At 43.3% G+C, this 13,380-nt stretch overlaps 3 protein-coding genes across 4 annotated transcripts; all 3 read left to right on the top strand.

Moving 5' to 3' along the window:
- The first annotated feature begins 125 nt into the window (after positions 1–125).
- LOC139787667 (feather beta keratin) lies at positions 126–1,297 on the top strand. Its single transcript, XM_071726932.1, has 2 exons — positions 126–230; positions 551–1,297. Exon 2 carries the CDS (start codon positions 572–574, stop codon positions 869–871), a length of 300 nt encoding a protein of 99 aa, XP_071583033.1. The 5' UTR covers positions 126–230; positions 551–571; the 3' UTR covers positions 872–1,297.
- Positions 1,298–3,536: 2,239 nt separating this feature from the next.
- Positions 3,537–4,694, top strand: LOC139787691 (feather keratin 1-like). 2 transcript variants are annotated; one of them, XM_071726967.1, is made up of 2 exons: positions 3,537–3,612; positions 3,948–4,694. In XM_071726967.1, the coding sequence occupies exon 2, from the start codon at positions 3,969–3,971 to the stop codon at positions 4,275–4,277; it is 309 nt and encodes a 102-aa protein (XP_071583068.1). In that variant the 5' UTR covers positions 3,537–3,612; positions 3,948–3,968; the 3' UTR covers positions 4,278–4,694. The 2 variants fall into 2 exon arrangements, with proteins under 2 accessions (XP_071583068.1, XP_071583067.1); XM_071726966.1 differs by having other exon boundaries at positions 3,595–3,672.
- A 3,940-nt stretch (positions 4,695–8,634) lies between these two features.
- LOC139787773 (feather keratin 4-like) lies at positions 8,635–10,858 on the top strand. The gene is made up of 2 exons (XM_071727079.1): positions 8,635–8,664; positions 10,332–10,858. Exon 2 carries the CDS (start codon positions 10,354–10,356, stop codon positions 10,702–10,704), a length of 351 nt encoding a protein of 116 aa, XP_071583180.1. The 5' UTR covers positions 8,635–8,664; positions 10,332–10,353; the 3' UTR covers positions 10,705–10,858.
- Positions 10,859–13,380: the final 2,522 nt, after the last annotated feature.

Genomic DNA, 13,380 nt, shown 5'->3' with positions numbered 1-13,380 from the left:
TGGGCACATCATGGACAGGGAAATGAGAAAAGAAGGTTGCAGAGAACATAAGCAGCATCCTTGTTTCTTTAATTGTGCTGTTTTGCATGCAAGATGAACTTGCTGGTAGCACATTCCATGTGCAAAGGGTGCCTCTGGGCCAGGGGTGGTTGTCTGGAGCAGTATAAAAGGCAGTCCAACTGCAGGCTCCCTCATCCACTTCTCTTGCCTTCTCCTGCTTGGTGAACAAGGTAAGAAGCAAGTGCCTTTGACTCTTCTCTTCTATGTCCTTTTTCTCTTTCTCTTGTACCTTCAATTGACTTTTTGCCTTGGTTGAGTTTTGCTGAGGAACATGTTCCTTGACCCTTCTCCCATCACCTCTGTTCTCTCTTCTTTATATTGAGGGTAAGTGGGAGGAAATCTTGGGTTCTCTCTGAAGGGAAACCTGGAGAACTGGGGATCCTAATGCTCTCCTCCTTGCTACTCGTCCTGTCCCTGCTCCCCAGCCGGTTCTTTTTCTCTTGCTGAGTACCTCACAGTCTGCCTGTGCTTTCCCTGTCCTCTCTCCCAGGTACACCTCTGTCCCACAGCCATGTCCTGCTACGATCTGTGCCGTCCCTGTGGCCCAACCCCACTGGCCAACAGCTGCAACGAGCCCTGTGTCAGGCAGTGCCAGGACTCCCGGGTGGTGATCCAGCCCTCTCCTGTGGTGGTGACCCTGCCTGGACCCATCCTCAGCTCCTTCCCCCAGAACACCGCTGTGGGATCCACCACTTCTGCTGCTGTTGGCAGCATCCTCAGTGAGGATGGAGTGCCCATCAACTCCGGGGGCTTTGGCCTCTCAGGGCTTGGAGGTCGCTACTACTCTGGCAGAAGGTGCCTGCCCTGCTAAAGCTGGGCTGGATGTCCAGTGAGTGCCTCGACCAGGAAGCCCCAAGACAGGTGCTGGACTGAGGACGGAGCTGCTGGCCAGGCTTTCCAGATGGGCTGAGCCCCCTTGTGCCCTCCTGCAAGGTGCCAGCCTGTGCTGCCTGGAAACACGGCCACCTGATGTCTTCTGCTTCTCCTGCTTTCTTCTCCACATCACGAGTGCCTGTTGTCTCCTGCTGTCCTGTGCCTTGGGTTCATCCTGAAGGCAGTTGAGAGGGGCCCTGCTCATGCCCCTCAGCCCATGTGTGTGGGCAGAAGATGCGTGTCCCATTGCTGTGCAGGGGTGCCTGAGTGTCAGCTGCCCTTGGAGCATCCTGGGAGGGGTCTCCTTGCCCATGTCCTGCTTTGTTTCTCTCTTTACACTCATTAAAGTTGATGTTGCATTGTATCTTGAGTCTCCTCGTGTTCCTTCCTCCTGGTATGGCCAGCCAAGCTGGTACAGGTGCAAATGAGATTTTACAGAAGGTACAGCTTTAGTTGAAGGGATGTGTTGTGGTTGCATCATTTTTGTGAGACTGAGATCGGGTGTCCTACTGAAATTGTCAGCTGCAGGAGAGTGTCCTATGCATGTGACAAAACCATGCAACATCACCTGCATCCTTTTGTCCTGAGCAACAGAATCCTTGTGTCTCTCAGAAAACCCCAGTTATGTTTTCCATTGCCTCAAGGAACATGTAGCAGATACCAAGGAGTTGTGTCCCTTCAACTCTGCCCTCAGACCATCACTTTGTGCCCCTCAGCTCCTTTTCTGAAGCTCTCAGCAGGATTGGCAGAGCTGCACACTCACTACTTGGGAGTTGACCCAACCTGTGGCCTGTGACTCTAAGGGAGGGCACTGCACAGGCTCCTTAGAAGCAAGAGGAAGTAAAGAAGAAATCCAGAGTCCATTCATTGTGTCTGTTCCTGAACTGTAAAAACACCACTGACATGTAGGGAGGGAACTTTTTTTGCCCTGTTCCCCAAGTTCTTGCTTAGGCAGAGTGAGGGGCTCCTCCTGTTCTACCCTCAGAGAGGGGACACTCAGAGTGCCTTTTCCTGTAGCTAAAGCCCTGTCTGCCATGACAGAGCCGCTCTCAGCAACCCCCTGGGCAGGAAGGCCCTCAGGAAACACCCTCTCCATCAACACTCATGAGCCATGCTGGGCTGGCAGCAGAAGCATAGTGGAGTGAGAAGATGGTACCAGAGAAGGAGGGCAAAATCCAGAGTGTGTGGTCAGAGAGATCGGGATGTGACAAGACACTGGGGCCTTTGGATTGACCCTCAGAACAGGCACTGTCTGTGAGAGGAGCAGGGTCTCATAGAAGGCTCTAACTGTGGGTTTTTTGGGGAGGGATGTGTTTGAATTGAGCCTCAGAAGAAAAGCTAGGTTTGCCACTTTGGAAATGAACATAAGCTTCCTTTCCTGAAGGAAGAAATCTTTCCCCTCAGCTGCTGTGACAGAGGGAGATGGTGGCCTGTGTCCCAAGGACAGAGATTTCCTCTTAAAGCACATCAGTGCAGTCCTGAGTGAACCAACAACAGATCCCACAGCCTTGCTGAGATTCACTTGGGGTCTCTCATCCTCCCCTTTGACCCAGGCCTCTGCTGAAACTCTGCCTCGAGATTATGGTTCTTTCTTCAGCCCGGTAGCAGCTGAAAGAGCCTCCTGCTCCACTGCAGACTTGCTTATGACTGATGATGAAGCTCCTTGATCTGTGCCTTAAGTTACCAACTGATTGCCCTGGCTCTGCTTGGGTCTGCCTGGATATGATGGCTCTTGCCAGTGATCAGAAGGCTCTGGTGACCCAGATTCCCAGCACTGGATGTTCTGGAGAGAGTGCAGAGGAGGGCAACGAAGCTGGGGAAGGCTCTAGAGAATAAATCTTATAAAGACCAATTGAAGGAGCTGGGAGTATTTAGTTTGAGGAGGCTGAGGGCAGACATCATCACTCTTTATAACTCCCTAAAAGGCAATAGTAGAGAAGATGATTCTGGTCTCTCTCACAGATATTTAGCAATAGATCAAGAGGGAATGGCTTCGAGCTGCACCTGGATAGGTTTAAACTGGACATTAGGAAAAAATATTCATAGACAGAGTGGTCAGACACTGGAATAGGCTGCCCAGGGAGGTGGTTGAGTCACCATCCCTGGATGTGTTTAAGGGGCATTTAGATGTGGTGTTGGGGGATATGGTTTAGGAGAACTTTGTTCATTAGGGGTGATGGCTGGACTCAATAGTCCCAAGAGTCTTTTCCAACCTGAAAGATTCTATAATTCTCCTGATGTGTGGACTGACTGCCCTGCTTGATGTCTGTTGTGCTTCAGCATTGTGATAGTGATGGTTGAGCTGGACTGTGGGCTGGACCTGTCTGCGGTCTCTGCATTTTCCTTGCTCAGGTACTGGGTACTGAGATCATTCTTCTTTTATTCCTGTTTCTTTTCCTCTGGAAACGTTTTAGCCTCTAATACTGTCACTTGAAAGGAGTCTGTGTGGCTGAATGGGCACGTCATGGACAGGGAAATGAAAAGGCAGCGTTGCAGGGAACATAAGCAGTGTCCTCATTTTCTTTAATTGTGCTGTTTTGCATGCAAGATGAGCTTGCTGGTAGCACATTCCATGTACAAAGGGTGCCTCTGGCCCTGGGGCAGTCTGAACCAGTATAAAAGGCAGTCCAACTGGAGGCTCCCTCATCCACTTCTCTTGCCTACTCCTTTGTGAGCGAGGTGAGCTGCAACTGCCTTTGCCTCTTCTTTCTCTTGTTCACCTCTGACTTTTTGCTTCACGTGAGTCTTTTTCTTGATGTAGCTTCTGCTGAGAGCTTTATTCCTTGATCCTTCTCTCTCTCACTTTGTCTCTTATCTTTGTTATCCACTGGGGGGAGGTGGGACAAGGTCTTGGGCTTTCTTAACAGGGAAATCCTGGGGACTGGGAATCCCAAATCTCTCCATCACCCTACTCATCCTCTCCCTGCTGCCCAGCCAGCACCTTTCCTCTTGCTGAGCAGGCTGTCAGGCTGCACCTCACAGTCTGCCTGTGCTTTCCCTGTCCTCTCTCCCAGGTACACCTCTGTCCCACAGCCATGTCCTGCTACGATCTGTGCCGTCCCTGTGGCCCAACCCCACTGGCCAACAGCTGCAACGAGCCCTGTGTCAGGCAGTGCCAGGACTCCCGGGTGGTGATCCAGCCCTCTCCTGTGGTTGTGACCCTGCCTGGACCCATCCTCAGCTCCTTCCCCCAGAACACTGCTGTGGGATCCTCAGCGTCTGCTGCTGTTGGCAGCATCCTCAGTGAGGATGGAGTGCCCATCAACTCCGGGGGCTTTGGGGGCTTTGGCCTCTCTGGGCTTGGAGGTCGCTACTACTCTGGCAGAAGGTGCCTGCCCTGCTAAAGCTGGGCTGGATGTCCAGTGAGTGCCTCGACCAGGAAGCCCCAAGACAGGTGCTGGACTGAGGACGGAGCTGCTGGCCAGGCTTTCCAGATGGGCTGAGCCCCCTTGTGCCCTCCTGCAAGGTGCCAGCCTGTGCTGCCTGGAAACACGGCCACCTGATATCTTCTTATTCTTGAATTCCTGCTTTTGATGACTTTCTTTGCATCTGTGATTTTGAATTTCACACTGACCTGGTATAATGCTGTGCTTTTAAGTGATCAGGGGAGGGGGTTTACTGAGGAATCAAGGAAAAGTGGTTGCTGTCTCTCAGTTGCTATGATTTAAATTATTTCTTTTCCTTATATAAATATATGTATATTCCTTTTGTTTTGCAGAATACTGCTTCACTTTTTTCATTAAACTGATGTTGCATCTGAATTTGTGTTTTGGTTTGGTTTTCTTCTCTCTTTTTCATTGCCTTGGGGAGAACTGTGTGATATGGAAAATCTAGGCAGAGCAGCTTCTTGGTGGAAAATGTGAACAGAATAGTCACCACAATCAACTTAAAAAATAATTTCATTTTTGCTTACACTCTGTGAACAGGATTAAGTGTTTATTTCTCTTGCTAGTTTTTTTTTCCATAATTGTTTTACACATCTCTGTGTGAAAATACAATTGTAATATTCAAGCTGGGAGCTTGCTTAACACTTATTTGGCATCTTGGGAACTCTGAGATATCAAAAGTATATAAGGTTTTCAGAATCAGTGTTTTGGTCTCTCTTTTTGGTTACATTGAATACCAGCAGACCCTGAATCTTTAACCATGACATGGTTTAGGCAATCTTGACTCAAGGCTTCAAAGTTGAAGTGAGCATTCAAATCTCAGACTAATAAGGCACCTTATGTGATTTCATTATTAATAAATACTTACTATGAGCTTTGATGCTCTCTCTTTCAAGCTGTAAACAAATCAAATAAAATATATTTCTTAGCTAATCCACAGAAGAACACTTATAATACAGAGGAAATACTTCAAGTTAAGAACTAGAAAAATTCCCTTACATGATATTTGGTTTTAATGCTATTGCTCACCATTTGTTGAAGATTTTAAAGCTCAGCACATTGTATGAACATAAGAAACATCAAAGAATAATAAATATTACCATTTTTTGTAGGTATGTAAGTTTAGGGAAATTTTACGTTTTTAAATTGTGTCAAGTTACTTAGGGTCCAGCAGAACATAGCACAGCAAAGCACTAAGAATGAGAACTGTGTAATTTCTGATCAGCTTGTCCCTTGTGCAGGGTTTTCTCTTTTACAGCCCAACAAAATCTATTCAAAAGTTCAAGTATAGGGATAGAAATAGTGGAAAAAACAGAGGGAAGTTATCTCGTGTTCAGGTTCAGTGCTGGAACCAGTCCAAATGTCGACACAGGGGGGGAAAAGAGGCAGTAATTTATTCTTTTTTCATTTCATATGTTTTGCAGGTACATTCTAGGTTTTCTTAAGAATTACTTACTTGCAAAGCCACCAGATTAGAGGAGGACTGGTAGTAGATTAGACATGAGGTAGAATGTATCCCCTTTTTGGCTTGAGGCAGCAAAAGAGAAGTATGAAAGATGGTGAACTGATGGGCAATAGACTGAGTGGAGTCTCTGCTTAAAAATGGGTTTCCATGAGTGTATTTTATAAACAAGTAATTGAAGGGACTGGAATGTCTACAGAAGCATATGGTGCCCTGTTGACAGAACTGAAATGACTGTTGTAATTAGTTATTCACTCAGATCTGTGAGGAAGCACTGATCTCACTCTGATGATGATCTCTTGGTGGCAGGAAGGCGTCTTTCTACGATGCAAATGGTCATGTAGCATGAAGAGCATAGGAATTAATTTCAAGTGAATTAAATGCCTGGTTCAATGGCCTGTGTCCAACAACTGCCTGACCTGAAAGGTACGTTTGTAGGGCTTGTTGTCAGGAAAAAATTTTGCAGTACTGCCCTAAGGTTCTAAGTCTGCACTGTCTGATTTGAAAGAAAAAAGAAAGCAGTGTCCTGGAAGGAGCCAACTTTGGACAACGTGGCACCAGGGAATTCTTGTGCAGGATGTTGAAGCCTTTATTATCATTACAGAGAGTTCCTGAAGAATGTGAACATCAAATTGAAAGCTATGTCCCCTTTGTACATTAAGATTGGAGAAATGGGGACAATAGTTCTTCATAAGGATGTGTACAGATTTAGGAGACGATTGAGGCATCTTTTTTTTGCATGAATTAGTTCCCACAGACAATTTCACAGGTGGAACCTTTTTTCGATAATGAAATTGTTTTGCTTGGCTTGCCAGTTGAAGCACTGCATGAGAAGCATACTCTACCCATTAAAAATTCTTTCATCTTCACAATTTATGGGTACTTTTAATTTCTGGTACTTTTATACTGACTCTGCTAGTGTCAATGTGAAATTACTCCAGACCCAGACTAATAAAGATTTTTTTTCCAACTCCTCAGCAGTTTTCAGGCTGTTGTGTCTCAGGAGCACAATCTAAGATCACATTTTAGATGTTTACCAAAGGTCTTTGTGTGCAGTTCCCTGCCTGACCCACATAAGAACAATTGTTAGTTAACTTGTTCACCATCATATATAAAAAAAAAAAAATCTCCAAGGGGAGGGAGCTTCAAGCTTCTTGGATGAGTTCTTTGAGCCTATCAGACCAATTAGGAGGTGAGCCATGGTCAGGAGTCTTTTTGAAAAGACTGCAGTGATGTCTGATGAGCTTGTTTATAAAATATGAAGAAGTTTACAAATTAGAAACTTTTAGGCTAATGGAGGGAAGCCAAAGTGAAGTGTGGAAAACTTCTGTGGATATTGTTACAAGTTTTACAGGGAAATTAATTTGCCAGGTTGCCAGGAAGCACCTGATGCTACAGACTAATTTGTATTTAAAAAATGTACATGTTTACCTGGAAGCATTTTTTAGGTATGGGAAGGAAAGAAAAGATTTAAGAAGCTAGGAGGGTCACTTTAGATTGGAATATAAAAAGCAATTTAAAATTTGTAAAAGGTAGATTTTTTTTTTCCTCTAAAGAATTGTTGAGGGTTGGTTTTCAGAGTCTGCTAAAACACAAATGGCTTCACATTGTGAAGGTATAAACCTATGTGTGGGCTTACAGTGGCTGGTAAAGAATGAGCTTGATCCAGAAGTTTTAAAGATAATCCATTGCATTGGTGATGAGGGTTTTATATCTTGAAGAGTTTGATACCTCAATTCTCTGAACATGCACATTGTCAATGAAAATTTTAAAGGACTTTGGGGCCCTTCCTCTTTAGGAAATGAAGACTAGGAATTTTTATTTCCTTGATGTCTCTGAATCCTCATGCACAATATTGAGTAACTCTTCTCCAAGGAGAGACTCAGACCCTGCACCTTGTACTGGAGAGACAGCAAAGCTCAAAACTATATTAAAATTTTGTCTATATATTCCACTTAAGAAATGAACCTCTATCAATCTGGAGTGTAATCACTGTCATACTGCTCTCTGTAGGAAGGGAAAAATATACAGTGGCAGAGGTCCTTGTATATTTTTTCCCCCCCTATGACTCCACAGTTAAGCTTGTGAAAGAATGATAGCTCAAAATAATTTAAAATTCATGCATCCTCAAATAACTTGTGAAGTGCCATTTATATTTGTGGTCTGTGATGATTCAGGAGGGAGCTATAGGGTCCTTTCATGAAGGAAAATCAGGTTTAAATGTCCCTGTGTGCCAGCAGCTCTGCCTCAAACTGTTACTGAAGTGTAACAGGGTGATACTATCCAAAATTGGTAAAATAGCATTTTTCTCTGAATTTCACACAGGATTCCAGTTCTTTCTCATTGGACTCAGATGTGCATCCACTTGAGGTTTTTTTGAAGTCCCTTCAGAAAAGACAGAAGTTCAGTCTAAATTGTTCTTATGCTTGGCTGGAGCCAGAGCTTTGTAAACACTGGTGGAGATCCGAATATATTAAAGATTTACACTCATATTCTTAATAAAATGATGAATTATGTATTGTATAAATTCTTCTTCATATTTTTCCTTATGACTAAAGTGAAACATCCACCAGAGCATAAATTTTGTTGTGACTGGAAGGTGGCACGGGGACAAATTTGGTCCATAATACCAGAAGATGAGAGAAACTTGTATGATGGAATATGTATGTCAGAAGATAGGGAAATGAAAACAAAATAATAGACAGTCAGGAAAAGACATTTAATCATCTGGAAACATTTTGCATTCAGGACTTACTCGTTGCCTAGTAATTTCATGCACAAAGGCTGTCTGTGGTCCTCAGGCCATTGGAGATGCACTATAAAAGGTAACTCTACTCAAGGTCCTTCCTACCACTTCTTACCTTTCCCTCTTTTGTGAACAAGGTTAGTTCAAATCTACCTCTCTCCTTCTCTTTTGCTGAATTCTTGCATTCTTGCCTTCATAACAATTTGGTTGCTGGTTTTGGTTTTGTTTTTTTTTTAATTTCTTTTTTCTCCACAGAATTATGCTTGTTGCTGGGTTGGCTGGGGGGAGGTATTTTCTTTTTAAAATGTTGGGTTTTGTAGGTATTTCTGGGGTCCTGACTCAGCTGTATAGATTCTTCAGATGGTGGTATAAATGTATTCAAATGAGGGCTTTCAGACATGCTAAGTTATTAGAAAATAATAATATTAATAATAAGCACCATCATCTGAATGAGTAAAATAACTGCACAAGGTGGATTGGAACCAAGTGATCATTAAAGGTCTTTTCCTACTCAAGCCATTCTTTGATGAAGAGATCTTTTCCTCAGTCATCTTTCAAGTACCAATGTTTATTTTATATCTTTAAGGGTCTTATCCCCCATCTCTAATGCCAGGGTTGATGTGAAAACTCCAGTGGGTGTGGATGCATTTACCTTCAGAAATGCCACCCAGAAAAATCCTTTGCTGTTTGTTGCATAAGAGACTGCATAAGTGTTCCCATTTTTATTAATCTCTTATTTGGCACAGTGGGAAACAAGGTGGTGAAATGAAGGAAATCTTAAAATAAACAGCTGGAGAGCAAGGAAGCTAGAGAGGTTTAAAGCAGAGGTTTGTGGGGTCTAAAGATCAATTTCATCAAACCACAAGCTCTTGAGCTCTAAATACCACTTTCTAAATGAAGACAAAAGGAAGCTGCATGCTGGGATTGGAAGGAAGAGCCATATCAAGTTCATCAGGGGTATCAGCTCCAACCACATACCCTCAACTTTCTGCTGCTGCTGTAACTAACATAGACTGATATGACAAAGAATAACAGATGAATTTGGGTTGGAAAGAACCTAAAAGATCATCTAGTTTCAACCCCCTTGACAAGGGCAGGAACACCTCTCACTAGATCAGGTTGCTCAAAAGTTCTTCTTCCTCTCTTACTATTTGCCAAGTTTTGAAATCACGGTGCAATGATGTCTCCTGCAAGCTTAGAGAAGTTGTTTCAGGGACTGGGGAAGCAGAGAAATCAGCAAACTGTGTTTGTGGGTGTGTTGGCACCAGACAGAGGGAGTCTCCTGACTTTCTCATGTATGGCACATCTGTGGATGAGCTTTCAGGGAAAGATTTCCAAAGACCTCAGCTTCCAGTATGCTTAATTATATTGAAATTTGTAACTCTTTGTAGGCAAAGTTGGAACCTGGAAAATAATAACACATTTCACTTTTCAGCTGTCTGTTGGACTCTATCCATAAGTACATTCCTAGTTAGCTATTACTCATAATTAATACGTCTACAATGCTCGGAGCACTTGGATTGGGATCTCAATAGTGTCGCTCCAGACATACACTCAATCAAAACACTAAAATTAATGATACAGGTATCTGTTCTTTTGTTCTGCTGCCAGTTGTTCTGCTGGACTACCACCAACTGAGAAAGGATTATTTCAGGCTTCATCTTGTAGCATATAAGAATTCATTTTCCTTTTCAAGTCCCTTCTCCTAAAAGGATCAGTGGGAAGCAATTGTTTTCTTGACACCTGAGCTGAGTAAGTGCGACAGAGCTCCTGCCTTGCATTGACTTCTGGTCCTATATTTCAGACTTCAGCTTCACCCCACAGCCATGTCCTGCTACGAGCGGTGTCCTCCCACCTCCTGTGGCCCAACCCCACTGGCCAACAGCTGCAACGAGCCCTGTGTCAGGCAGTGCCAGGACTCCACAGTGGTGATCCAGCCCTCTCCTGTGGTGGTCACCCTGCCCGGACCCATCCTCAGCTCCTTCCCCCAGAACACCACTGTGGGATCTTCAGCATCTGCTGCTGTCGGGAGCGTGCTTGGTGCTGAGGGAGTCCCCATCTCCTCTGGCAGCTCCTTGGGATTTGGGAGCTTTGGTTATCCAGGTCTGGGAAGCAGCTACAGCCGGCCCTACCGCCGCTACAACACCTACCGCAGTGGCTTCTATGGGCCATGCTAAGGTGTGAGGAGGAAGCAGGAAGAGATGAGCAGGACCACTGAAGCCAAACCCAACACAGGACTGAGCTCATGGCCATGGTTTTCAGAAGTGATGTTAGATGCCTACAACCCCACCTGAGGTCAATGGAGCTGCAGGGTGCTAGTCATTCCCTAAAATCAGGGTGTTAGTCATTCCCTAAAATCAGGCCCCTACTCTTGTTGTACTACTTTCTATTTCTAATCAAGTATGTAGTTCTACTGTGCATCACTGTGTTTGATATTACCTGGTGTAAAACTTATGATTTAGACATTAGATGGGGCTTGTTTGTCCAGGTGAGATGCTACACTGACAGAAGAGCTGTCTGTGGAATACATCATCATGAGATGTGCCATTCTTCCCATACCAACACCTGTTGCTTTGCAGTGTTTTCATTCACTCTTCGATATTATTAAAGTTGTGCTTTTATCAGAGCTCCAGTCTTCTGTTATTTTTTCCTTTCCCTGCTACCTTCTTTTGAAACTTTTTCTGGGGTGAAATTAGTCACTGCATTGATCATCACTACCAGGCAGAGACACGAAAACTACTGGGGCCACTAATCAGAGGAGAACATGTGTGTAGAGCACAAGGTGAAGAAAATATTTAATTTTGCAGCTGAAATGAATGTTCCATGACTCACCATAAAACTTGACTTTCTGCATTGCTGCCAAGAAATTATTTTCAAGGCTGGAAGCATTTTATGATCTAACAGAATGGCAAGGTATTTAATCTGGGATATAATGATATTTATTTTAGGGAATCCTGTTGTGATTCACGCTCTTGATAGCTCTGACCTGGGGCTGCAGGGTGCAGCTAAATTTACATTGTTTTACCATCAAATCACTGCTTGAATGCTTGGATTTGTGAAGTAAAGCATGAATGGTAGCAGATGTGTCAGAGGAGAAATACACATATATTTTGTAAGAGAGATCAAGCCTGTTTGATCTATTTACTTGCTCTTTACTGCATAAGTAATGTGTGTTTTATGCCTCCTTAGAAATCTGGCTGTCTCTACTGTCCTGGCTAAAGCCCTAGAGAATTACAACCAAAAAAGCTCATGTCAAGGAATGAAATATGCTAAATAAAGTACATACAGGCTAAATTAAAACCTTCAGAAATCCTCTGAAGTAAATTGTTTTTGCTAAAAGTCAGGACATGTAATTTAAGTCAAATTTGATTTGCCGATGCTACTAGAAAATTATCTAAAAATGGGGAAAAAAAGAAGATATTTTTATGTTGGGAAGGTTTGAGGCATTCAGATAATTCCAGATATTTAAATTCTATTGCAGCTGGTGAAATTGTCCCCAATAGTTAAATTGTTCCTGGTAGCTGAGTAGTTTGTGGCTTATGCACCAGTCTCACCTTGACAGCAGATGCTTCCTCAAAGCTTCTTTCACCCTAAGGACCCGGGGATCATTTGAATGCCTTCAGGCCTCTGAAGTTACCATAAAGATGATACAAATTTCAATTCATGTAAGGAATTTCTCAGCTCTTTGACAATTTGATGGCTCACCAGCCCGGCATGGGAGCACTCTGGTCACACAAGGTGAGGGTGGAATGTGAAACTCCATTATTGATCCATAAGGGAGAGCTGTTATCCCAAAAAAGCAAAAAAATTCAAAGGCTTTTGGGTGAATTCTTGGTGCTAATTCGATAAACTGGCAGAATAGCCATGAGAACATTTCCAGGCTATTAATGAGTCTGTTTGTAAAATGCTGTGTACCCTCCAAGAAAAAGTGTTTATGACCATAAAGGAAAGAATAAGGGAAAGTAAATGCTCCTTGGCTATCTCATTTTATGAATTCTCCAGGTGAACAGGAACTTGCACCTTCTATAAGGAAATAATTTTTAAAACTATATAAAAAGTAGTATGTTGAATAGTAGAGATTTTGATGAAAAGGAAGAAAAACCTCTCCTTTTATAGACAAGGAGAGGAGAATTTTCTTGTGGAAAATCATTAAAATATGCAGAGTTTTTTGCAGAATATTGCATGGTTTTACAGATTACTTAGCTTTATTTTTTTTAATAAATCATGAACATTTTTATTAAAATAATTAAAGTTTCTGAAGGTGTTTACCTTGAGCTAGTTTGTGAAGTTCCCTGAGTGATTTTGACTCACACTCTGAAATTGGACCATTAGCCAGGTGATGCTGAGATCTTGTCACGTAACTTGAACATTAAGGAGGATGAGACTTTGCATATTTGAGCCATTAGTGAGAAGCTGTTTTGAACTTTGAAGCCCTTTGTTCTTCTGAAGACCAAGACCAACCTACAGCTTCATTTAGAGTTCATCCGTATCTTTTTGCTGAGGGATGCTGGTACTAAAAGGAGTGACCTGATCTCTGCTTTTTGCAGACTTTCAATCTGTGGAAGTATTTCCAGGAAGCTGGAGTCCAGCCAGGGCAGGCCACTGAAGGCTGCATAGCTGAAGCAGATCATGTAATGATAAATGCAAATGATGTTTATCTCCATTTAGAGAGAACTTCTGGGTGTAACTTTTATTAATGCCGTAGTTTGGCTGAGGCAGAGCACTGACACTTGAACCAGGACCTGAAAACAATCTTTAAGACACAAATTCCTAGTTATTTTGAAGTGCAAATTGCTGTGCATCCTGTGACTTACTGGGATTTCAGGTAGGAATACTGGTGATTCCTCAGACAG

Source organism: Heliangelus exortis, chromosome 27, assembly GCF_036169615.1.
Source record: "Heliangelus exortis chromosome 27, bHelExo1.hap1, whole genome shotgun sequence".
Taxonomy (NCBI): Eukaryota; Metazoa; Chordata; class Aves; order Apodiformes; family Trochilidae; genus Heliangelus; species Heliangelus exortis.
Note: the sequence above shows the minus strand (reverse complement) of the source record. Positions and strands in the feature narration are given on the sequence as shown.

Excerpts from the sequence above, each read along its gene's own strand:
- LOC139787667 (XM_071726932.1), top strand. The coding sequence starts at position 572 with ATGTCCTGCTACGATCTGTGCCGTCCCTGTGGCCCAACCCCACTGGCC.
- LOC139787773 (XM_071727079.1), top strand. The coding sequence starts at position 10,354 with ATGTCCTGCTACGAGCGGTGTCCTCCCACCTCCTGTGGCCCAACCCCA.
- LOC139787691 (XM_071726967.1), top strand. The coding sequence starts at position 3,969 with ATGTCCTGCTACGATCTGTGCCGTCCCTGTGGCCCAACCCCACTGGCC.